The 26,574-nt window shown below is 42.3% G+C and overlaps 1 protein-coding gene across 1 annotated transcript in view; it reads left to right on the top strand.

Annotated features, from left to right (window-relative positions):
* NOCT (nocturnin) overlaps nucleotides 1–18,943 on the top strand; it is a 33,299-nt gene extending 14,356 nt beyond the window's left edge. The window contains exons 2-3 of the mRNA XM_023226029.2: nucleotides 14,338–14,607; nucleotides 16,414–18,943. Of these exons, the coding sequence (XP_023081797.1) occupies nucleotides 14,338–14,607; nucleotides 16,414–17,249 (1,106 nt within the window). The 3' untranslated portion in view covers nucleotides 17,250–18,943. The remainder of the gene's footprint in view (nucleotides 1–14,337; nucleotides 14,608–16,413) is intronic.
* The last annotated feature ends 7,631 nt before the right edge of the window (nucleotides 18,944–26,574 follow it).

Genomic DNA, 26,574 nt, shown 5'->3' with positions numbered 1-26,574 from the left:
GGGTTCAAGCAATTCTCCTGTCTCAGCCTCCCAAACAGCTGAGATTACAGGCACCCACCACCATGCCCAGCTAATTTTTGTATTTTCAATGGAGACGGGGTTTCACCGTGTTGGTCAGGCTGGTCTCAAACTCCTGACCTCAAGTGATCCACCCACCTTGGCCTCCCAAAGTGCTGGGATTACAGGCGTGAGCCACCACGCCCAGCTGAATAATAGCCTTCTCTTTATGCTTAGGAAAAAAGTGAGTTTTCCAGAATGAAACAGAATAGCTAACATTTAGCTAATCACTTAGGATGTGCCAAGTACCTCTAGTTTAACTCAATTAATCCTCACACTAACCAAATAAAGTAGGTTAAACTTACCCATATGAAGAAGATAATGAAGAAGCAGAGAGGTAAATAAGTTATCCAGGATCCTATTAATAAAAAGTGGAGCCACGATTTGAATTCAGATAGCCTAATTTGAGTCCTTGCTTTAAGACTTTCTTGCCTCTGCTGAACCACAGGCCAAACTTCTTGAGGAGAGCTGAGGCTTCAGCTATAAGGGTCAGTACTTGAGGCAGGCCTGTCACATTTAGTCAGTGGCACTCAGTAACAGACTTGGAGCCTGGTCGGTCACTAACTAAAATATTTGATTTCTACCACACAGTAATATCTTCTTAACTTGGCACTTAGTTTGTTTTTATTTTAAAATTAATAGCGATGGGGTCTCACTACATTGCCCAGGCTGGTCTCAAGTTCTTAGGCTCAAGCGATCCTTCTGCCTAAATTGGCACTTAAAATCCAGTCTCTAGGATCTGGAAATTCATGTCATACAAGCCCACATCATGTAAAATTTGAAGGTAACTTCATTCATTTGCCAGGTGGACCTTCAGGGGACATGTCACACTGTTTGAGTTTTGCTTTTCTTGCTGATGGGTGCACACCAAAGTTTCACAAAAATTTAGAAAGATACTTTTTTTTTTTTTTTTTTTTTTTTTTTTGAGACAGTCTTGCTTCTGTCGCCCAGGCTGGAGTGCAGTGGCGCAATCTTTGCTCACTGCAACCTCTGCCTCCCAGGTTCAAGCGATTCTTATGAACCTCAGCCTCCTGAGTAGCTGGGATTACAGGCACCTGCCACCAAGCCAGCTAATTTTTTTGTATTTTTAGTAGAGACAGGGTTGTTGGCCATGTTGGCCAGGCTGGTCTCCTGACCTCAGGTGATCCACCTGCCTTGCCCTTCCACAGTGCTGAGATTACAGGCGTGAGCCACCACGCCTGGCCCAGAGTTACGTTTAATGGTAACTTAGGACCTCATTTACACTTCTGAACTTTAGTGTTCTTATCTATAAAGTGGTGTAAATAATGACCAATGGGTTCTTGAGCAGGTAACTGGTTACAGCAATTAAAAATGCTTGGTATACCATAAAATGCTCCACCAATAAAAGGTGGTCCTCCATCAGTGTCTGACAGAATTTCTTGGTACTTTGCTGTCACTTGCCATCTTTTATTAATTGTTTAAATCACTGGACTGGATCCTGGGGGAAATGGTAAATAAGGGAAACAGCCCCTGCCCTTGGGAGGCTTAAAGTCTCATGAGTAAAGGACAGAGGTTGTAGTTCAAATATCCAAGGGTACTCTAAGTAGGAAAAATGGGCCAGGTATAAGAAAAGGAGAGCCATTGGTTGATCCATAGAGCTAGGCCTGGTTGCTGTGAATCTTTATTGATTCCTTCAATATATATTAAATAAATATATTGTATATCCAACATCCAGGCTGCTTTAAAGTTGGTGGTTATCTTGTGTGAATTCTCGTTTGTATTGAAGATGGCCAGGTATTCTGGAACCTACTCTAAGAAGGCTAATGAAAATCAGCTGCTAAATTAGCTTAGTTTTGTGTTCAACACGCGTGGCCAGTAGATGGCAGCATTGGATTGCTGTTTCAGGGATGCCTTCCTGTGCCGTTGATGGCTTACAGTTTTTGTGTTGTGTGTGCTTCAAGGTTTCCTCGGGCGGAGGTTGATCAACTTCCATAGCTTCCCAGGTGCGTACTCAAGATAATCCTGGCTTTTGCTTGGTTTTTAATCAGGGTTTTTGCCAGGCCACCGTTTCAAGATACTAAACGTAAACTGTGAGAGAAGTAATTAGACGCTGAATGGTTTGGGCAAAGCCTAGAACAGGCAGTTGCTGGGCAGCCCGAGGAAGGAACCCTGTGTGGAGCTGTGGAGGGCGGTCGGCCCTGAGTGATTCCTGAGTGCTGTTAGGAGTGCTTGGAATGGTGGGCCCAGTCAGTTTGGGTCTCGACTGTTGGGGTCGTCATCCAGCATTCTAAAATTATTAATGTGAAGGCGTTTAATTACAGCCCGACCGTTTTCCTTATGGTCAGCACTCTTAGGAACTTGAATTGTGATCTGCCTGATTGCTTTAGAAGTGTGTAGTAATTGGTAGTATTAAGGGTGTACATATATTCAAATATATTTGTGATTAGCCCACCTGTGGGTTTTTTTTTTTTTTTTTTCTTTTTTTTTTTTTTTTAGAGGAAGTCTCGCTCTTGTTGCCCAGGCTGGAGTGCAGTGGTGCGATCTTGGCTCACTGCAACCTCCGCCTTCCAGGTTCAAGCAATTCTCCTGCCTCAGCCTCCCAAGTAGCTAGGAGTACAGGCACCTGCCATCATGCCTGGCTAATTTTTGTATTTTCAGTAGAGATGGGGTTTCACCATGTTCGTCAGGCTGGCCTCGAACTCCTGACTTCAGGTGATCCACCCACCTTGGGCTCCCAAAGTGCTGGGATTACAGATGTGAGCTACCGCGCCCAGCCTCCCACTTGTGTTTTTTAGGAAAGTAAAGGTATTACCAAATGGGAGTTCACATACTACTACTGTATTTCAGAAATCTAAATAATCTGAATTCTCTGGCAGTTCTTTAAAGGCTGTTTATAAAGGTAAGAAGAGTTATATTCTTATACAGTAAAATAGCAGTGAGGTCTTAATAATAGTGGTACAAGAAATTGAGACATCCAGTTCTAAATGTATGTAAAAATGTGCTTAAAGAATTAGTCGGTGACAGGGGATGGAGTGATGTTGCTAAATGGACACTAGGCAGAAGAGATAAAGCTATTTTGATGTGCCTGTTAACTGTATGAATTCTGTAATTTGTGTGTTGCATTGAGAATGATGGCTGGCCCATTGCAGTGGCTCACGCCCAATCCCAACACCTTGGGAGGCTGAGGTGGAAAGATCACTGAAGGCCAGGAGTTTGAAGCCAGCCTGGGCAACTTAGTGAGATCTCGTCCCTATTTTTTAAACTTCTTTTTTAATACAAAAATGAAAGGAGAATTACTGTGTCTGTGAAAAGTGAATTGTGAGCAGAAGCCAAATACGTGTGGAATCAAATCCAAAATTTCCAAACACATAAAATTAGACCCGAAGCCAATTTGAGTGCCAAAGAGTTCAGCAGAGGTTTTGTCAAGATTTGGTCCTTTTCAGTGTCTTACTTGCCACGTGGGTGAATTATTTGTGCTGTCTAGCCTTAGGAAATAAGCTTTGAATATTGAGCTATTATGAATGTTTGAAAATCTTTATTTAAAGTCCTGAATAGCAACTCCTATTAAGGCATAAAACTTAAGTAGATGGTTTGAAATCCTGGAAATCAACATGTATTTATGTATGAAAGGAATTTTTTTTTTTTTTTTTAATGCTTGACACTCAAAAATTAAAAAGTGAATGTGAATTAGCTGAGTGTGGTGGCGTGCACCTGTAGTCCCAGCTACTTGGGAGGCTGAGGCTGGAGAATTGCTTGAACCTGGGAGGCGGAGGTTGCAGTGAGCCAAGATCGTGCCACTGCACTCCAGCTAGGACAACAGAGCGAAACTCCGTCTCCAAAACAAAAAAAGGTGAATGTGGCCAGGTGTGGTGGCTCACACCTGTAATCCCAGCACTTTGGGAGGCCAAGGTGGGTGGATCACTTGAGGTCAGGAGTTCAAGACCAGCTTAGCCAACATGGTAAAACCCCATCTCTACTAAATATATAAAAATTAGCCAGGTGTGGTGGCATGCCACTGTAATCCCAGCTACTCAGGAGACTGAGGCAGGAGAATCGCTTGAACTAGGTGAGGGGCAGAGGTTGCAGTGAGCTGAGACTGCGCCATTGCACTCCAGCCTGGGCGACAGAGTGAGACTCCATCTCCAAAATGTTGAATGTTAGGCCGGGTATGGTGGCTAATGCCTGTAATCACAACACTTTGAGAGGCTGAGCTGAGAGGATTGCTTGAAGCCAAGAGTTCAAGACCAGCCTGGAAACAAAGTGATACCCCTGTCTCTACAAAAAAAAAAAAAATTCAATTAGCCGGGGTTGGTGGCATATACCTCTAATCCCAGCTGCTTAGGCTGAGGCGGGAGGATTGCCTGAGCCCAGAAGTTAGAGGATGCAGAGAGCTCCAGCCTGGGCAATGGAGTGGGACCCTGTCTCCAAAAAAAACAAGGGGAATGTTAAGTTGTTTCTTAAAGTAGGTAAGAAACAATGAGATGTTTTACTCAGTTATTCTCTCATTTTGTTTTTTGTTTTTTGTTTGTTTGAGAGCTGGAGTGCAGTGGTGCAATCATGGTTCACTGCAACCTCCACCTCCCGGGCTCAGGTGATCCTCCTGCCCTAGCCACAGGCACATGCCACCATGCCCAGCTAATTTTTTCTTTTTTTAATTACGTCTAGAAAAGGATCTCTCTATGTTGCCCAGGCTACTCTCAAACTCCTGGATTTAAATGATCCACCCACCTCAGCCTCCCAAAGTTCTAGGATTACAGGGTATTCCCTTATTTGAAATTGGCATAATAAGAGTATCTGCTTCCTAGGATTGTGATGAGAACTGAAAATATAGTTAAAGTTCAGGAGGCTGGGAAGTTCAGTCAAAGGGCTGGCATCTGGTAAGGGCCTTGTTGCTGTGTCATGCCATGGCTGAAGGTAGAAGGGCAAGAGAGGGCTGAACTCGCCCTTTTATAAGAAACCCCCCACCCCTGCAACAGCACTGTGTCTCCCCCACCACCATATTGGTATTAAGCCATTGATGAGAGCCATGCCCTCATGACCCAGACACCTCCCATTGCCCAGCTCCCAACACTGCTGCTTTGGGGATCAAGTTTCTAATACATGACCTTTGGGGGACATGCATTCAAACCATAATAAAGTGAGGAGAAGAGAAAGGTGCCCCTTAATCTTCAGTCTTCTTTAGTTTACAAATTTAAATATGTAGACTTACTATATTATAGTCCCTAGGTAGTTCTTAGTAAGCCTTGGCACTGTGCCATAAGTATAAAAATAATATGTAAAGTCTATCTAGTATTTACTTTGTTATTAATTCCCTAGTCCTGGTTTGTTTGCTGTGTTGTTGTTGTTGTGACAGGGTCTTGCTGTGTCACCCAGGCTGGAGTGCAGTGGCGTGTTCACAGTTCACTGCAGCTTCAAACACCTGGGCTCAAGTGATCCTCCCTCCTCAGCCCCTCAAGAAGCTGGGACTACAGGCACATGCCACCACACCCAGCTAATTTTTGTGTTTTTTGTAGAGACACAAAAAGCATGCTCATCATGTTGCCTAGGCTGGTCTCAAACTCCTCGGCTCAAGTGATCTGCCCACCTTAGCCTCCCAGAGTGTTGGGATTACAGGCGTGAGCCACTGTGCCCAGCTCATGTTCTCCTTCTCTGGCCACGTCATTTCATGTTGCTTTTGCAGATTTCCCAGATCTCAATCCTTTGATCTCCTTTCTAACTCAATTCAGTCTTTTCTGTACATTAATATCTCTCAGTGTTTGTTTCCAGTTTGTAACTCTCTCCTGAATGCCAGTCATCTAATTGTTGAACTCCTATTTTCTGTAAACCCTGTCAAGTCTTCCTAACCACTGTAGTTGGCAATTCTATCCTTCTGGTCGCTCAGCTGGAAACTGTGGACACTTTTTTTTTTTTTTTTTTTTTTTTTTAAGAGATACAGGCCGGGCGCGGTGGCTCAAGCCTGTAATCCCAGCACTTTGGGAGGCCGAGACGGGCGGATCACGAGGTCAGGAGATCGAGACCATCCTGGTCTACACGGTGAAACCCCGTCTCTACTATAAAATACAAAAAACTAGCCGGGCGAGATGGCGGGCGCCTGTAGTCCCAGCTACTCGGGAGGCTGAGGCAGGAGAATGGCGTAAACCCGGGAGGCGGAGCTTGCAGTGAGCCGAGATCGCGCCACTGCACTCCAGCCTGGGCGACAGAGCGAGACTCCTCCGTCTCAAAAAAAAAAAAAAGAGATACATAGGGTCTTGCTCCATCACCCAGGCTGGAGTGCAGTGGCATGATCATAACTCACTGCAGCCTCGATCTCCTGGGCTCAAGCAACCCAGTTCAGCCTCCCGAATAGCTGGGACTACCGATGCACACCACTACACCTGGTTAATTTGTTTTTTGTTCTGTTTTGTTTTGTTGTAGAGACGGGGGCTGCCAGTGTTGCCCAGTCTGATCTCGAACTCCTGACCCTAAGCGATCCTCCTGCCTTGGCCTCCCAAGGCAGTGTTTTGATTACAGGCATGAGCCACCACACCCAGCCTTCAGGCTCCTTTTTGACTGCTCTTTGTCACAAATCACATCCAAGTTATCAAAACTTGTTGGATCCAACTTTAGATTTATTGAGAATCCAACCACTTTCACTGCTGCCCCCAGTTCACCCCTGCCATCTCTTGCCTAGATTATTGTACATTTCCTCAAATGAGTTTCGTCCTATCTGCCCTATGTTCCTGTAGTGTAGTGTATTTTAAATATATCAACCAGTGATATTTTTAAAATGTCAATCAGATTCTCCTCTTGAGTAGAAGTCTCCAGCTGTTTCCATCTCTGATAAAGGCCAATTGAGTTATGCCATTTAACTGGTTTAGATAGACCAGCAAGGCCCTACCTGATCTGCTCCCTCTCACTGCTTTTTCTCTGACCTCATCTCCTTTTATTCAGACTGTTCACACCACCATAATCCCCTCTGTTTATCAAGCTTGCTACACATGTTCCTCAGGGGTTTTGCACTTGCTGTTCCCTCTGCTTGGAATGTTCTATCAGGTCTCCAGTGAGACTATTTCCTTACCCCTTCCCAGTGTCTGCTCAAATTCCATCTTTTGGCGAGGCCTCCGTAAGTGTCACATATCCAATAACAGCTCCCTGCCCACAAGCATTCCCTATTCCACCTTTTCCCTTTATTTTTCTCCAAAGCACTTTTCATTATATGACAGACTACACAGATATATATATATATATACATGTGTGTGTGTTTGTATACAGGATCTTGTTTGTCTGTCCCCACTACAAAGAACAGAAGCTCCATGAGGGCAGAGATACTCATCTGTTTTGCTCAGTGATATATCTCCAGGGTAGTGTCTGGTACACAGTAGGCACTCAAACTTTTTTTTTTTTTTTTCTAGAGAGATACTTAATTTTTTTTCTCTAGAGAGACAGAGTCTTGCTATGTTGCCCAGGCTGGCCTCAAACTCTTGGCCTCAAGTGAGCCTCCTGCCTCAGCCTCCTGAGTAGCTGGAATTATAAGTGTGAGCGACTGTGCCTGGTTCCAACTCAAAGATTTGACAAAAAAATGAATGAACAACCATTTGTGTCTGTGGTTTGAGTGGGGCAGAAGATGAGAGTGGCTACCCATGGTGGGCCAAGTGGTATACTTGTCACAAATTAGAGCTTCATATCTAAATCCTATTTTTTTGAAGTCCTTTTCTAGTTAGTCTTATCCATCCTGATTGTTTTAACTCTTATTATACCCTAGTGATTCTGCATAGTTAGCACTCAGTTTTTCTCTCACGAATTCACGAGTATTAATCTTTCCCCAAATACTTGCTAATTTTTTAAGGGAAAATATCAGCACATATTTTATTGGCATAACTCAAATTGCAGGGAGCACAGAACAGCCTGGCACAGGGGAGTGCCTCAGTAAGCTGTCTAGAACAAGGGTGGATGAGTGGAAATGTCTTTCAGGACCATCTGTATCTCTCTGTCCTAACTTCATGATCATTATGCAACAGACTAATGTTTCCCAGGTACTTTAGTATTAGAGGGCTTGTCCTGTGTCATGTTGTGGTTAAATACTCTGGCAGGCAGTGTTGCATGAGTCCACCTTGGGGAATATCTTCGGGTTTCCTGTAAGGTCTAAGGGGGCAGAGACAAGACTGTAGTAAACACTTCCTAATGATTCCTCTCTACCTAGGCTCTTATTCAAAATGTAGCCTAATGATATCTTTCTCAGATGAATTCATCTACCGCGAAACAAGGGCAAAAGGGCTATGCCAATAAAACTTGAAAGGCAAATTGCAGTGTATTATTCCATATATGAGTAGTGTTATCACACCTGACAAGAATTATTCATTGTTTTTGAAATACGAGAATAGAAATTCTGAATGAAATATCTTTTTTAATAATTATTATTATTTTTTTATTTTTGTAGAGACAGGGTCCCTCTCACTGTGTTGTCCAGGCTGGCCTCGAACTCCTGGACTCCAGGGAACCTCCCGCCTCAGCCTCTGAAAGTGCTAGGATTACAGGTGTGAGCCACCCCGCCTGGCCCAACTTTTATTAATAGGAAGATACGTGTCTCTAGTGCAAACAGTAGGGATGAGGAACATAGGAACACAGATTTGAAAAGTTTCCCCTGTTCTAACCCAGATGCCTTTTCCACCTGATCTTGGAAAATTAAGATCACGTAAGCCCTCATTTTAAAGAGAAGTAAGCAGATCTTGGTTGGGTATGGTGGTGTGCACCTGCAGTCTCAGCTACTCGGGAGGCTGAGGTGGGAGGATGGCTTGAGCCCAGGAGTTGCGGCTGCAGTGGCATTCCAGCCTGGGTAACAGAGTGAGGCCCTTACAAAAAACAGGCCCTTTGGAAAAAAAAAAAAGGCTGCGTGCGGTGGCTCACGCCTGTAATCTCAGCACTTTGGGAGGCCAAGGTGGGTGGATCACTTGAGGTCAGGAGTTTGTGACCAGCCTGCTAACATGGTGAAACTCTGTCTCGACTAAAAATACAAAAATTAGTGGGGCGTGGTGGAACACGCCTGTAGTCCCAACTACTCGGGAGGCTGAGGCAGGAGAATCACTTGAGCCTGGGAGATGGAGGTTGCAGTGAGCCGAGATCACACCACTGCACTCCAGCCTAGTGATGGAGCGAGACTCTATCTCAAATAAATAAATAAATTAAATAAATTTTTAAAAGTTAGATAAGTAGGTCTAGAGAGTTGTGGCACAGCTAAATAGTCATAGAACTGGGACTAGAATTGCTCTTTTGAGGCCTGAGAATTTGGCCATGCTGCAGTATATCCTGCATCTCACAAAAGCTTAGTCTTCTGTTGAAAACCACCAAGAGGCTCTGAGGCCAAATAAAGTAGATGACCAGATTTGATAACTGCTACTGGTTCAAAATGAGCTGGCTTTAACAAGAATGTTTTCCTTGAGAATTGTATCTAACAGCCTATTAAATGCATTTCAAAAACTAGATCCCCCAAAAGACAACAGGGAATGATAGACTGCATTTGATTCATCTCATATATGCACAGCAGTCTCAGAATGGCAGTGCAAATATCACCACTACTAATTATGATCACTTAGTCATAATTGCTAATTATCGCTACAATGAAACTTATGGAAAAAGTTTATCATTTTTAAATTGAAGATGCTTTTCTCATCCTGCCACCTCCTTTTTGGGGGTATTAAATCTTCGTGTCATTGTTGGGCCCTATGGCTGCTACATACTGAATTCTCCCTGAAAGTCTCCTTTAGAATTGATTTGCTAAGTAGCTCTATGTTTAGTGCTCTGCACCAGTTCTTATACCAATGTTTCTGGTCATTTTGGTCTGAAGCTTGTTCCCTAGTTCTAGGTATGGCCCATTTCTTTTGAAGAAGGCTGCATAGTAAATATTTAGGCTCTGTGGGCCAAAAATGGTCCTGTTAATGTATTCGTGAGTGTGTGTGTGTACTTAACACATTTTTTAAATGTAAAGGTCATTCTTAGCTTGTCGGGTGTGGTGGCTCATGCCTGTAATCCCAGCACTTTGCAGGGCTGAGATGGGAGGATGGCTTGAGCTCAGGAGTTTGAGACCAGCCTGGGCAACATAGTGAGACTCCTATTTAAAAAAAAAAAAAAAAAGCCATTCTTAGCTTGAGGACTGTACAAAAGCACCAATCCTTGCACTAGTAGATTCCTCATAAGGGGCTCTTGGAGACAATATTCTAGTTTTGCTGGATATAAAATCCTTGGCTTACACTTTATGTATGTTAAATATGTTACTTCATTTTCTTCTCACATAAAACATTGCAGTTGAAGTCTGATGATAATCTGATTTTTTTTTTAATAGTCCACTTGGTGTTGGTCATTCTGGGTTGATACTAAAGTTTGCAATGTGTTTTTTTCAATATCTACTTTTTAAGTATTGTCTTGTTTTTAAAAGTTTTCTTGTTTTTAAAAGTTTTCTTGGTTTATTTTGCTCCCTTTCGTTGGTCTTCATCTATAAGAACTGCTATTACTCATATTTTGGGTCTTTGCTCATTTTTAGTATTTGTCACTTTCTCCCTTTTATTTAAAACAAATGCAACCCTTAGTTTGACTCTGATCTTTTTCTCATTTCTTTTTAATTTTTATTGCTAATTCTTTTTGGTGTCTCATTTCAGAGTTTTCTAATTCTGATTTAGGTTATTCTTTCACGTCTTCTTTTTTTTTGACGAAGCCTTGCTCTATTGCCCAGGCTGGAGTGGAATGGCACCATCTCGGCTCACTGGAACCTCCTCCTCCCGGCTCAAGCGATTCTCCTGCCTCAGCCTCCCGAGTAGCAGGGATTACAGGCGTCCACCACCATGTCTGGCTGATTTTTGCCTTTTCAGTAGAGATAGGGTTTTGCTGTGTTGGCCAGGCTGATCTCGAACTCCTGACCTCAGGTGATACACCCGCTTCAGCCTCCCAAAAAGTGCTAGGATTACAGGCATGAGCCACCACGCCCGGCCTCTTGTATCGTTTTCTTTTCTTTTCTTTTCTTTTTTTTCTTTGAGACAGAGTCTCGCTCTGTCACCCAGGCTGGAGTGCAGTGGCATGAACTCAGCTCACTACAAGCTCTACCTCCCGGGTTCACGCCATTCTCCTGCCTCAGCCTTCAGAGTAGCTGGGATTACAGGTGCATGCCATCATGCCTGGCTAATTTTTTTTTTGTATTTTTTTAGTAGAGATGGGGTTTCACCGACTTAGCCAAGATGATCTTGATCTCCTGATCTCATGATCTGCCTGCCTCAGCCTCCCAAAGTGCTGGGATTATAGGCCTGAGCCACCACGCCCAGCCTTGTATCATATTCTTAAAGACTTAGCTCACTCTGCAATAGGATGCAGTTTGATTTGCTTCCTGGGCACATGTTTCTGGCATGCTTTCACTGTCTGATACTGTTCTATTCTTTATTCTCTTCATGTGAAATTGGTTTTTCTAAATTTTTAGAAGGAGTGTGGTTCAGGATTGCTTTTCTGATTTCACATACTCCTCAAATGTTTGACTCCCATTGGACACTATCATCCTTCTTTCTCCACATTCACTTTTGTAAATGGTAGTTTTTTCATATAACCACCCTAAAACTCAGCTTGGCAAAGATAAAGGCAAAGGACTGTAGGGCAGTCCTATTGAAACAGTTCTACATCAAGCTAGTACTGTGCCCGGAGCCTGATAGGTGTCAAACGTCACTGTTTATTTCACATGTAAAATATAAAATATACCATGGTGTCCCTGGGAGTTTGCTGTGGTTCCCTGGGACATGTTAGCTAACAGTTTGGGGATCACAATCTCAAGTGATGCCGATATTGCTAATCAGGAGACCACACTTGATGTTTGGCTGTTTTTTGTTTGTTTTCCCCAAAAAACCTACAGGAAGTTAAAAAAAAAAAAAAGTACAAGAAGAAAGACTTTCAAAACTTATACTGCCAGCCATGAAGACAGTTTCTTCCTTTGGACCCATGTACTCAGGCGGAGATCAATTAAAATGAAATTATTGAAATCAAACAGTTTGGAAGCAGTTGTGTGTGTGTGTTTGTGGGAACGCATGCTTGCTTGCGGATGCACACACACCTGCCATGTTTGTTGGGAAAATTAGTATGTGTTTATTTGCCGAAGTCTAGCTTTCTTACTGGAGGGAAAAACTACTTTGAGTAGACAGGAAGGAACAGAAAAAGCATGCTTGCATCCTCATTGACCTTAATGTTCAAGGACATTTGGTGGTAAATATTTGAATTTCCTTTGTAACCTGCCACAGTTAATTTGATTGACTGCTAGTTTGAGATGTGGTTGATGAGCCTGCCAAATTTTATAACAAAAACTTTATATAATATTTACATTTATAAAATGTTTATATTTTATAAAGAAAACTTTGTATCTTTCAAGAGAGGGAAATCCAGATTGCCTCATACCAGCATTTATCATACACAGAATCTTGGACGTTACTCCCAGTAAAACGTGCCCCTGATTTATACTATAATGAAAATAAAACATAGTTGACCTCTAAAAGCAATCAACTGCTTTCAAGTGAACTGCCACATAATGCTAATTAGTTGAAGATTATGCTCCATTCTCCTTAATGAATTATAAAAAGCAAAACACTAAAAATTACTCGGGAAGACAAAGTAACTGGTGCTTCCTACATTTTTCCTTGCTCTTTGTCTTTCTAGGATCCCAGGAAATGTGGGCAACTCATGAGAAGGTAGTGCTCTGGATGGAAGTTAGCTGACCAAACTCAGCTTACTCTTAACCCCTTCTGGCCTCAGCCCCTTTTCTGGATTTTAAGAAATCCAGCAATTGATACTAGATTATAGACTATACCACTCAATGAAGTTCAGAGTTCTACAGAAAGCCCAAGCCTTGATTTACACTTAACATCTAAGAGAAATGGGAAAGAATCCAGCCATTACTTTCCCCAACAGAGAGATCTGTATAGATGAAATGACCAGGGTAGCAAGCAGCCTGCTATTACCTAATTTCTTACCCAGGATTAACATTAACATGGGCTTTCTAACATTTCACTTCTTACAAACTAGTCTTTTTTTTTTGAGACGGAATCTCACTCTGTCGCCCAAGCTGGAGTGTGCAGTGGCAGATCTCAGCTCACTACAAGCTCCGCCTCCCGGGTTCACGCCATTCTCCTGCCTCAGCCTCCTGAGTAGCTGGGACTACAGGCACCTGCCACCAAGCCTGGCTAATTTTTTGTATTTTTAGTAGAGACGGGGTTTCACCGTGTTAGCCAGGATGGTCTCAATCTCCTGACCTCGTGATGCACCTGCCTTGGCCTCCCAAAGTACTGGGATTACAGGTGTGAGCCACCACACCCAGCCACAAACTAGTCTTTTTTTTTTTTTTAGTCTTGCTATGTTACCCAGGCTGGAGCGCAGTAGAGTGATCTCAGCTCACTGCAACCACCATCCCCTGGTTCAAGCGAGTCTCCTGCCTCAGCCTTCTGAGTAGCTGGGATTACAGGCACACACCACCACACCCGACTAATTTTTTATATTTTTGGTAGAGACGGGGTTTCGCCATGTTGGCCAGGCTGGTCTCGAACTTCTGATCTCAAGTGATCCACCCACCTCAGCCTCCCAAAGAACTGGGATTACAGGTGTGAGCCACCATGCCCAGCCTAGTCTTCTAAGTTCTTATTAAGATATATAGAAAAAGGAATGTAGATTTTGTTAAGCCATGCTCTTTTTTTAAGACTGGGTTTATAAATTACAAAGACAAATCCTAGGTTAGAAGAGGCCATCAAGATCAAGGTATTTCTTCCTTAAAAGGATGAGTTTTCATTTTTAATCAGAGACTAGTTTTAATGGTAGTACTTAAATTAACTGTCCTAGTAGAAAGCTGGAACCTGGAAACTCCTTTATTCTGCCTCTGTAGAAATGGCTTTATATGCCAGGCGTGGTGGTTCACACCTGTAATCCCAGCACTTCGGGAGGCCAAGGCAGGTGGATCACCTGAGGTCGGGAGTTCCAGATTAGCCTGACCAACATGGAGAAACCCCATTTCTACTAAAAATACAAAATTAGCAGGGGGTAAAGTTGCATGCCTGTAATCCCAGCTACTTGGGAGGCTGAGGCAGGAGAATTGCTTGAACCTGGGAGGCGGAGGTTGCAGTGAGCCGAGATCGCGTCATTGCACTCCAGCCTGGGCAACAAGAGCGGAACTCCATCTCACAAAGAGAAAAAAAAAGAAATGACTTTATACATGAATATGGCAACAGTTGAGCTCCTGGTTTCTGTGGACAGTAAATGTTTATCTTACAGTTGTGCTGGGCGAGAAGTCAGGAAAAGGAGCTGAATGTGTAATTGTGATTTCCTTTTCCGTAGCGTGTTCCATGGGAACCGGTACAAGCAGACTCTATAGTGCTCTCGCCAAGACACTGAACAGCAGCGCTGCCTCCCAGCACCCAGAGTATTTGGTGTCACCTGACCCAGAACATCTGGAGCCCATTGATCCTAAAGAGCTTCTTGAGGAATGCAGGGCCGTCCTGCACACCCGACCTCCCCGGTTCCAGAGGGATTTTGTGGATCTGAGGACAGATTGCCCTAGTACCCACCCGCCTATCAGGGTTATGCAGTGGAACATCCTCGCCCAAGGTATGCCTGATGCTTCTGTGCCTGTGCAGTCAAGTTTGCTGTGACTGCCTTTCTGCTTCTGCACATCCTCAGGTCACTGATGTATGTGGAAGGAAGAGGTGTGGGCAGATGGAGGTGTAGAAGGATAGGGTCACTAGAACAGCATGGAGAGCTCCTAGAAGAGGTTAAGACAGGGAGTCATCTGGGTTTTTTGTTGTTGTTGTTGTTGTTGTTGTTGTTGTTGTTGTTGTTGTTTGAGACGGAGTTTGACTCTTGTTGCCCAGGCTGGAGTGCAATGGCGCAATCTCAACTCACTGCAACCATCGCCTCCCGGGTTCAAGTGATTCTCCTGCCTCAGCCTCCTGAGTAGCTGGGATTACAGGCATGCGCCACCACACCCAGCTAATGTTGTATTTTTAGTAGAAATGGGGTTTCTCCATGTTGGTCAGGCTGGTCGCGAACTCCTGACCTCAGGTGATCTACCCACCTCGGCCTCCCAAAATGCTGGGATTACAGGCATGAGCCACTGCACCTGACCTGGTTTTTACAATTAAAGCAAGTAACTCACGGTTTATTCTTTACACCTTCCATGTTTGTGGACTATCCAAGAACAATGAAAGTCTGTCTACTTCCCAGCAGATCCAAATTTGAAGGACCCTACCTTTTATTAGGCAGCTGAATATAACAGCCTCAAACTTTCTGTTGCCCCCAGCTTTCAGTCCATAGCACCACGATACCATTTGCAGTGAATAAACTGGGTAACACAGAACTTTATGCAAAAAATGGCAGCTCTGTGTGGGTGGTGGTGAGTCTAGGTATTTTTGTGGCCATATTATTCATACTCATTTATATAACTTGAGACCAAAATGATGTTGCTTCAGTTCTCTATTACTTTGTGGCCAGGCGCGGTGGCTCACGCCTGTAATCCCAGCACTTTGGCAGGCTGAGGTCGGCAGATCACCTAAGGTCAGGAGTTCAAGACCAGTCTGACCAACATGGTGAAACCCCATCTCCTAAATATACAAAAAGAACTAGCTGGGTGTGGTGGTGCATGCCTGTAATCCCAGCTACTCAGGAGGCTAAGGCAGGAGAATCACTTGAACCTGGGAGATGGAGGTTGTAATGAGCTGAGATTGAGCCACTGTACTCCAGCCAGGGGGACAGAGCGAGACTCCGTCTCAAAAAATATATATATATACGTGTGTGTATGTGTATATATGTGTTACTTTGTTATGGTAGAAAGGATTTCTTTCCTGGGTCTGCCAAATTAAAACACAGATGTGTCAATCAACTTTATATAGCAGTTGAGATTTTAAGAAAAACAAGGGCCTGCATTTTTTTTTTTTTCCTGGAAAATAAGAGGAGATTCCGTGACTTACCAATCTTAGATTCTTTTTCCATAAAATAAGTCCCATTCATTCTGAGTAGTGTCTATAATAGTCAGGGTTAAAACCAATACTTGGCGTTAAATATTTGGTGTTTAAGAAAACCAAAAAAAAATTTTTTTTTAATTGACATTTATTTCATTTGACATAGCTTAGATCCCTGGGACTGCAAAGCAGTTTCCTTAAGGAAGATCTTGATATCCTAGAATATAGTTACATGAAATAGTTCTGAAACAAAAGATCTGTTGTGTGCTTCATCCACATAGTGAGAGGTGACTTAGTTTGGATGGGCTAATACAGTTTGGACAGAGAACCACTCCAAGCATTTGAAGCAGAGGAAGCATTCTGAGGGCTGAGGGTCTTGAGTGATGCCAAACCTCCTGGGTACTTTGAAGTATATGGTTCTGTAAGAGCTGACAACTGACTAGCTTTTTCTTTTCAGCTCTTGGAGAAGGCAAAGACAACTTTGTACAATGCCCTGTTGAAGCACTCAAATGGGAAGAAAGGAAATGTCTCATCCTAGAAGAAATCCTGGCCTACCAGCCTGATATATTGTGCCTCCAAGAGGTGGACCACTATTTTGACACCTTCCAACCACTCCTCAGTAGACTAGGTTATCAAGGCACGTTTTTCCCCAAACCCTGGTCACCTTGTCTAGATGTAGAACACAACAATGGACCAGACGGCTGTGCCTTATTTTTTCTTCAAAACCGATTCAAGCTAGTCAACAGTGCCAATATTAGGCTGACAGCCATGACACTGAAAACCAACCAGGTGGCCATTGCACAGACCCTGGAGTGCAAGGAGTCAGGCCGACAGTTCTGCATTGCTGTCACCCATCTAAAAGCACGCACTGGCTGGGAGCGGTTTCGATCAGCTCAAGGCTGTGACCTCCTTCAGAACCTGCAAAACATCACCCAAGGAGCCAAGATTCCCCTTATTGTGTGTGGGGACTTCAATGCAGAGCCAACAGAAGAGGTCTACAAACACTTTGCTTCCTCCAGCCTCAACCTGAACAGTGCCTACAAGCTGCTGAGTGCTGATGGGCAGTCAGAACCCCCATACACTACCTGGAAGATCCGGACCTCAGGGGAGTGCAGGCACACCCTGGATTACATCTGGTATTCTAAACATGCTCTAAATGTAAGGTCAGCTCTCGATCTGCTCACTGAAGAACAGATTGGACCCAACAGGCTACCTTCCTTCAATTATCCTTCAGACCACCTGTCTCTAGTATGTGACTTCAGCTTTACTGAGGAAACTGATGGACTTTTATAAATACTTGCTTTTGTCTTTTTAATCACAAGAGTCTTAACGGGATGTTTCAGGAAACAAATAGGATAAGACAATGCCAGAGGAAGGATAGAAACATGGGAAATTTCTATCGTTTCATTTTCTGTTTCCAGCATGCCCTTGGAAAATACTCCCTTTAGTTCACAGATCTTTTCAAAAATTAAAACCTATAGCAAAAAAGGTGTTTGCACTCCAATTTTGGCTTGTATTATTTTCTTTTCCTTAATATTACATTTTGATCATTTAAGGGCATTAAATTGGCTTGTTTTGGTCAGGTGCGGTGATTGCTCATGCCTGTAATACCAGCACATTGGGAGGCTAAGGTGGGAGAATCACTAGAACCCAGGAGTTCAAGTCCAAGCCTGGGCAACATGGCACGAGACCCCATCTCTATTTCTAAAATAATAAATTCGGTTATTTTGAAGCTTTTTCAGTTTGAGGACGCTATAAAAACTCAGACTTGCTTGAATCTTCCATAATAGTATGTAGGAGCAATTTCTCTAAATAGCATTTTAAGTTATTTGTGGGTTTTTAAAATGTCAACAATATGCATGGCAATATTTATTTTTTATATCTTCATATGAAATTAAGTAAATAAATTATAGCATTATGAACATTTTAGAACCATGCAGGAAAAGTTATAGAGAAAGTAATTTATGGTAATTTTCATAAAGCTTTAAAATATTTTCATTTGGGCTGTAACAAAATGAGTGCAAAGGAACTATTTAGCCTGGAGGGGCTTTTGTTATTTAAATGTCAGATTTCTTTGATACATTCTTCAAAAATAATCCTTGTGCTGCCTCTACATTCCCTGTTACTGTGTTTCTTGAAGAGATTCCAATTAGTTTTCAATTATTTAATGAATTAGTTTTCATTATTGTATTGTTGTTGCATATTTAAACTTTGCCATTGGAATAATGTTGGTATACATTTGATATTAGTCACTCGATGTCATCGTTATTTGTATTGGAATATGCTATTCACAATAGGTTATTTAGAAGCTGTATGTGGCAGTGGCCAAGAGAGTCAGTAGGACCTTCTTTTCAGAGATAGGAAACTTTCTAGAAAGCCTGTTAATGGGCTTTCATTGAAATTTCCTAAGATAGCCAGATACTATGATTCAAAATATCTAGAAAGAAGAATGTAAAAATTAGATAACCTGGGTCGGGTGTGGTGGCTTACGCTTGTAATCCCAGCATTTTGGGAGGCCAAGGCGGGTGGATCAGCTGTGGGGTCAGGAGTTCGAGACCAGCCTGGCCAACATGGTGAACCCTCGTCTCTACTAAAAATACAAAAATTAGCTGGGCTTGGTGGCAGGTGCCTGTAATCCAGCTACTTGGGAGGCTGAAGCAGGAGAATCACTTGAACCTGCGAGGTGGAGGTTGCAGTGAGCCGAGACTGCACCATTGTACTCTAGCCTGGGCAACAAGAGTGAAACTCTGTCTCAAAAATAAAAAACAAACAAAAAACCTGGAATTCTCTTCCATCAGAAATAAAAGTACAAATTACAGGTAAAGCCTCTTCCAAACAAAATAACTTACTGGTAATAGATATTTTAATTTGTGAGTTGTAAATACGTAAGATTAATAAATGGTCTTTTAAAGCTAGTGCTTTTAATGTCTTTGTAGTCCAAAAAGAATCTGGGAGTAGATTTTCTCCTTTAATACTGTTTTATCGTAATGACCCACATATATCCATTCACACACAGAGCCTTCACTGTAAAAGTGAACGAAGATAGATCTGTAGCTGCAAGTTGACGGCACTTAACGCTCTCTGTGTATGTGGTAGCTGCAACAACATCCACTGAAATGGATCCCTCATTCTGTAATAGAACCACTTTTAAAACAAATGAGGTTTTCAGAAGTAACATAGTATGCACACAATTTTGGGGCTACTGGAAAGAATGACAAGCATGAGAACATCTACCAAATGTAGAATTGGTTCAGATTGTAGCATGAGTAATTGCTAGTCATCTGTTGTTGAGAACAATACTGATTTGAATACTCATTAGTGCAGGTACATTGTATACCTACCCCCAAATATTTCAACCTGAAGAGAAACCATGGCAGCCTTAAGTAAATCTGGAGGAGAATGAAAGTCAATGTTTGAGTTTTAAGTGTTGTCTGCCAACAAAATTAACAGGGTATGAGTTGAGAGCAGGCATATGGGTGCATGGGCATGCCACTGGACAAAATCAGTTTTGGAAACACCAACATATGATTGGTATGTTACTATGAGTTAAGGGGATTGGAAAAAATCCATAGTGAAACTCTGAGTTATCCTTTCTAGTTATCACTGCAGGAGATTGAATCCTTACTTCACTGATGCATTTGCCTAAAGTATTTATGTTCTGTGAGTTACCAGGAACTGAAAAAGAAAAAAAGTCATATGTGAGCCTTCTATGTAAGGATTTTTTAGTAGTGTATAAATCTTCCTAGGTTGCTTTTGTCTTTTCTTTTGAGACAGGGTGTTGCTCTGTCATCCAGGCTGCAGTGCAGTGGTGTGATCATGGCTCACTGTGGTCTCTACCTCATGGGCTCCAGTGATCCTCCCACCTCAGCCTCCTGAGCTGCTGGGACCACAGGTACATGAAACCATGCCCAGCTAAATTTTTTTATTTTTTGTAGAGATAGGGTTTCACCATGTTGCCCAGGCTGGTCTCAAACTCCTGGGCTCAAGTGGTCCCTCCTACCTCCACCTCCCAAAGGGCTGGGATTACCAGCATGAGCCACTGTGCCCCACCCCAAGTTGCACGTTCCATGCATAGATCCCTTATTCCATCCATATGTACTGTTCATTCTGCTTTTCCTATTATACCCTATGTACTATTTTGTTTCTGGTTTTTTTCTATTTTCCCATATACTGTTTTGTTACTGAGTCTCAGAAGGTAAACTGCAAATTTGAAGAGGGAGTAGGAGCGCCATGAGTTTTGGTTTCCTTCACGCCACATTTCAGTAGATACCGTATGTAGTACATGGTGGTAGTAATGACTGACTGGATTGTTTATTTAAATAAGGCATTATGGTGTATACATATGATGAAATTAACATTTGAGTTGCTTTGACTAAGAGCTTTATATAGGGTCTTAAAACTATAGACAGGGGCTCAAAAGGTCAAAATAATTTGAGCAAAGTGATAGCTAATAAATAGTAGCTGAGTCAGGATTCAAACCCAGGTCTATCTTGACTCCACAGTGCTTGCTTCTTCCCCACCACCGTTTCTTTGGCTTTGAGTGAACACAAATGGAGAACAGACGTTGCAGTGTAGCAAGAGATTTGTTAAACATGGTCAGATGGTCAAACGTGTAAGTCAAATACACATGCAGTATCATACATACAGTATTAGACTACAAGAAAGATATGGTGGCTGAATACTGGAATATAATGGATTTCCAGTGTTTTGTTGTTTTGTTTTGTTTTTAAGATGGAGTCTCACTCTGTTGCCCGGGCTGGAGTGCAGAGGTGCGATCTCAGCTCACTGCGACCTCTGCCTCCCAGGTTCAAGTGATTGTCCTGCCTCAGCCTCCCTAGTAGCTGGGATTACCACCATGCCCAGCTAATTTTTGTATTTTTAGTAGAGACGGGATTTTACCACGTTGGCCAGGCTGGTCTCGAACTCCTGACCTCAACTGACCCACCCGCCTCGGCCTCCTAAAGTGCTGGGATTACAGGCGTGAGCCACCACGCCTGGCCCGGATTTCCAGTATTCTGATACAGTAAAGTCTAGTTTTGTCCAAAGTAGAACATTTGATACTGTTTGCATACTTCAATGGTAGTTTTTAAAGGAAGCAGTAAGAACAGCTACTCTGGTATTTCAAATTAAAGGCAAAAATTGATGCAAATATTCTGTATTCAAACCATTTTTAAAACAGCCAAGATTTATAATGAAGGGAATGTTGCATATAGTTACATATATATGCATTACTTATCACATGTGTTAGACTTGAGGAAAGATTCCCAAGAATTAAATGCTAAAAAGAGGTAAAACTAAAACGTGATTTCAGTTTTAAAAAAGGCATCCAAGAAATGAATGTGCATACATAAGAAGCTCTAATCAACTCTTTCTTTAAAATGACATGTATAAAAATATAGGACAGGCAGACTTTTTACCTGGAGTGCATAGATATTAGGAAGAGATTTGTGAGCCATGGTCAAACACCAGAATGGCAAAGGCCTGAAACTAGGGCATGTAAGATAAGAGGAGGGGAAAAAGCAACATGTCAGAGGGCACAGGCTGTAACTGAAAAGACTTAGCTGTCACCAGTGTGACCCTGAATGAGCTGCTCCATCTCTAGAGCCTAAGTTTTCTCCATAGAGTATATTATTGTATCTGCCCTCTCAACCTCATGGATTTGTGAGATCTGCAAAATAATATAAATTTTAAAATACACATTGTAAGTCAGAATAATAATGGCTAAGTTTCAAAACAAAAAAGGGAAGGGCCCTCTGTATTTCATGTCATAACAACCCACTCCTAATATTTTCACCAAAGAGAATAACCCTTCAATTTGAAAGGGCAGAACTAATACTGTTTATAGAAATTTAAGCCCAAACTAGGCAGAAGGGCTGACTGAATGGCGAAAGATTGGTTGGTTGGTCTTTTCTACCCAGTTGTTCCTCTAGGCAGATGTGAGGTTGTGGGCTACTGCTTAGGTTCTTCAATTTCGAGAGGTTGTCAGTTGTGCTTTGATTTGTAACGTAGAAAGATCTGCCTTTGAATGACAAAACAGAATACCCACAACTGCAGCCCCTTGTCCCCATATTTCTTTGGAAAACTCAATTCTGGGAAAACATTCATGTTAGTCACGCAGATAGCAAAACCCTTCTTGACAGAATGCTAGGCAAAGCCTTGCGTCTCCTAAGCATCTGGTAAACTTGGACTGTATGAATCTCAACTGGTTAACTTATCTTTATTGGCTGCCAATATATTCAAAGCCAGTATATGGCTGGATTTTAATGACTGTAACACTTTACAGCATATATTCTGTGTATTAGTTTTCTTTTGTAATTTATTTGAAATTCCTTTTTCACTGAAATTTCTTGTACCTGTTTATTTTTGTTGACTTTCATTTGTTCTATATGTAAACTATCTGAAACTCTTGTAGCAATAAAGCAGGATACTGATTAAATATCTTGCCACATTAAACAGGGTCAGGCTTCAAGATCCAGACAATTTGCACACAAGAATAGAAACTTGCATACACGTGGAAATGGGCTGGGCATGGTGGCTCACGCCTGTAATCTCAGCACTTTGGCAGGTTGAGGTGGGTGGATCACCTGAGATCAGGGGTTCGAGACCAGCCTGGCCAATATGGCAAAACCCTGTCTCTACTAAAAATACAAAAATTAGCCGGGCATGTTGCAGGTGCCTAATCCTACCTATTCCAGGATATGAGATGGGAGTATTGCTTGAACCTGGAAGGCAGAGGTTGCAGTGAGCTGAGATCACGCCACTACACTTCAGCCTGGGTGACAAAGCTAGAGCTAGACTGTCTCCAAAAAAAAAAAAAAAAGGAAGAAGGCATAAGACTGGACATAAGGAACATGTCTGACATCTGATTCTGGTTTCCACAGAGTGGGTGGTAAACCTGCTGAGAACACCCAGCAAAGTTCTGCAATATTTTAAAATTCAGTTTGTGGGAAAGGATTATTACATGATAGAACACACTTATTCAGAAGCTAAGCTTGTTTCCCTCCCTGCAACCCCCACCCCCACTTTTTTTTGGATGGGAGTGAGTGGGGGTTCAGCCTAAAACTCAACTGGGAGTCAGAGGGTGAATTCTTTGCAGGTCTGCCACTGACTATCTGAACTGATGAGTCAAAAGTTTTCCTTCATTTGTAATAAAGGAATAATCTCTAAGTTTTCTTAAAATTCTGATTTGAATTTTAAATTCAAATCAGAATTACTGCTGCCACTGCCCAAAAATATTTGGGAATTTTTTTTTTTTTTTTTTTTTTTTACAAAGTCTCGCTCTGTCGCCCAGGCTGGAGTGCAGTGGCGCGACCTCAGCTCACTGCAAGCTCCGCCTCCCAGGTTCATGCCATTCTCCTGCCTCAGCCTCCCGAGGAGCTGGAACTACAGGTGCCCGCCACCACGGCCAGCTGTTTGTATTTTTAGTAGAGACGGGGTTTCATCATGTTAGCCAGGATGGTCTGATCTCCTGACCTCGTGATCCGCCCACCTCAGCCTCCCAAAGTGCTAGGATTACAGGCGTGAGCCACCACGGCCAGTGGGAAACTTTTTGGAACTGCTTCCATATGTTTTATGAAGCTCTTTAAAAAATTTGTGTCAATCTCATAGCCACATCTCCATTTGAACCAAATATGACATTAGCTTGATTCACATCACATTAACTTCAAATGACGCAGTTCTTTTTAAAACTAAAATCTTCAACAGGAAATTTGTCTCTATTAAATATATGTAAATTTTAGATTCTCTTCTAAAAAGCCATTTAAAAGTATTTTGAATGGTAACATTATTAGAATTAGCATATAGCTTTCCAGAGTAATTTCTTTGAAGAGACAAGGCACATTAACTTGGTGTACTGTTTCATAAGACTATATATAGAGTCATCCCAATTAAAGACATGTTAAATGTAAGAAAAAGGCTTTAGAATTGATAAAATACACAGTATGTAGGTTTTTAAAAAGCCATTTGTAATAATATATCTCAGACCACCTTTTTGCATTTTTGGAACACTTGGGTTGGAACACAGAACCCCAAATGTTAAAGCTTTCCTTATTGTAACTGTAAGGCAGTGGTTCTAAAATGTTGCTGCACAATGAAATCACTTAGAGATATTTTAAAAATAAAGATGCCTGGCTCCCTTTCCCAAACACTGATGTAATTGGTATCAAGTAGAAGCTAAGACACAGGCTTACGAAAAGCTTTCCAGGTATTTCTAATGTGAGGCAAAGTAACCACTGGATTCAAGTGAATTAGTGTCCTACAACTCAGAAATAATTTGGAGATTATATAGATTCGTATTTTTCCTTTTTGGGCAGTGACAGTATCACTTACCTGAAATAGACAAGTTTGTCAAAGTTAAGATACAACAGTGCAGGCCGGGTGTGATGGCTCACGCCTATAATGCCAGCACTTTGGGAAGCCAAGGCAGGTGGATCACCTGAGGTCAGGAGTTTGAGACCAGCCTGGCCAACATGGTGAAACCCCCTCTCTACTGAAAATATAAAAAATTAGCCGGGCGTGGTTGTGCATGCCTGTAATCCCAGCTACTCAGGAGGCTGAAGCAGGAGACTCATTTGAACCCAGGAGGCGGAGGTTGCAGTGAGCCAAGATGGCACCAGTGCACTCCAGCCTGGGCAACAGAGCGAGACTGACTCAAAAATTAAAGATTCTACAGTGCAATGGATGTGAACAATTATCGTGGGAGAAAGTAACTCTGCTGCTAGTTTACAGCCTATTTGTAATTCACAGCTTTGTCTTTGATATGCAGTATTTTGCATTAAGCAATTATGGGGGGCTTTTTTGGTTTTTTTTTTGAGATGGAGTCTCGCTTTGTCGCCCAGGCTGGAGTGCAGTGATGTGATTCGGCTCACTGCAACCTCCGCCTCTCAGGTTCAAGTGATTCTCCTGCCTCAGCCTCCTGAGTAGCTGGAATTACAGGCGCCTGCCACCATACCCTGCTAATTTTTTGTATTTTTAGTAGAGATAGGCTTTCACTGTGTTAGCCAGGATGGTCTCAATCTCCTAACCTCATGATCCACCTGCCTCGGCCTGCCAAAGTGCTGGGATTACAGGCACGAGCCACACGTCCGGCCAAGCAATTCTGTTTTACTTATATTTTCACTTTGGAAGCTGTGATGTACTGTTCTTTAGTCTTGAACCCAAAGCATTACTACTGAGTTGCAGTGTTCAGAAAGACAGTTGTGGGTGCTCAAATAAGTCTCCCTGCTGCATGTGAGTGTTTCAAAGGTTTGGAGGTGTGACGCAGATAGGAAGCAAATCAGTGCCCTTGTAAAGGGTGAGCACTATCTTACTCTACCATTAGGGCTGGCATCACAGTGTACTGAGTTCCTACAGAGTATGTTTTAATTATGGGGGACGGTGATTGTAACAAAGGGGTTGAAGACTAGATGAATCACAACCACTGAAGACTTGCAGTACTGTGAATGGTTAAAAGCTATAATAAAAGGAAAAGTTGCTTTGATAGCTGTGGAACTAAAGGGTTACTCTTGCCTCCCAAAAATAAAGTGCTCTGTAGTACCCTCATAAAAGTAGGATAGGAGACTTAAAGCAAAAGCATCATAGGAGACCTTATAAATAACCCCAAGGCCAAAATTTTGTCTTTAGCTTGTCTTATTAGAAATTAGACATGACTTGTTAATGTGATCAGAAATGCCAATGTACCAAGTGCCCCATCCCTTACATTCTGACTTCACCACCACACCTCACTGGAACTGCCCTCTCGTCAATTGGATCTCAGTGGCTTTTTCTTTAGCCTGATTTGTTTTGCCTTTCTTTTTGCACTTGATGTTGCCACCATATCTTGAAGTGTTACTTTATCTGTCATGTTTATTCTCTATGAATAGTCCTTGACTTCCGTTGCTGATGCTTTTTTTTCTCCCCCAACCTATCTTTATATACTTTACTCTTTCTAGACTTTAAGTTCAGAGCTCACTCACAGATCACTCCCCAACCTGAATGGTTTCCACGCCTATTTCAGAAACTTTTATTTTGATGTCTGTCACCTCATATCTCAGTAAATAAAACTGAACTCCAACGTAGGTGAAGGAGGAATGGGTTGTTCAGAAAGAAGCCATCAACGGATGGCTCATGAGGTATGAATGCCTAGAATATTTGGGAAAAAATGAAATACTATAGCCCAGGTAAGTCTAAGAGAGGAGTAGCAAGAAAATGAAGCTTGGGGAGATAGGCAGAGCCCAGATCAAAGGACTTTAATTGCTATGCTTAGGCATATCTTTTTAGCAAGAGATGCCACTGAAGAATCTGAAGCAATCACAAAGGTTTGTGAGTGATGAAAGCTGCATTTAGAAAGCTTTCAACTGGTAGCCTGGAGAATGGATTAGAAGGAAACTTGGTGAGACAAAGAAAGACAGGGAGGATGGAAGAGAAGGTATTTAGACGGTACCATGAGTAGAAATTTGGTTAACGATTAGAGGAGGTAAAGTATCTAGGATGGCCCCCAGGTTGCTTCTAGCATGAGTAATGGGTTGCTGGTATTATTTACTGGGCTAAGAGAAACAGATTTTGGAGGAAAGAGAGCTCAATTGGATACTCAGGAAGAAATAGCCAGTGGCAATTAGATAAACCCACCTAAGACAGAGTA

The sequence above is a fragment of the Piliocolobus tephrosceles genome, chromosome 3 (assembly GCF_002776525.5).
Source record: "Piliocolobus tephrosceles isolate RC106 chromosome 3, ASM277652v3, whole genome shotgun sequence".
Classification (NCBI taxonomy): domain Eukaryota; kingdom Metazoa; phylum Chordata; class Mammalia; order Primates; family Cercopithecidae; genus Piliocolobus; species Piliocolobus tephrosceles.
The sequence above is the reverse complement of the archived record's forward strand: the minus strand, read 5'-3'. Positions and strand labels throughout refer to the sequence as shown.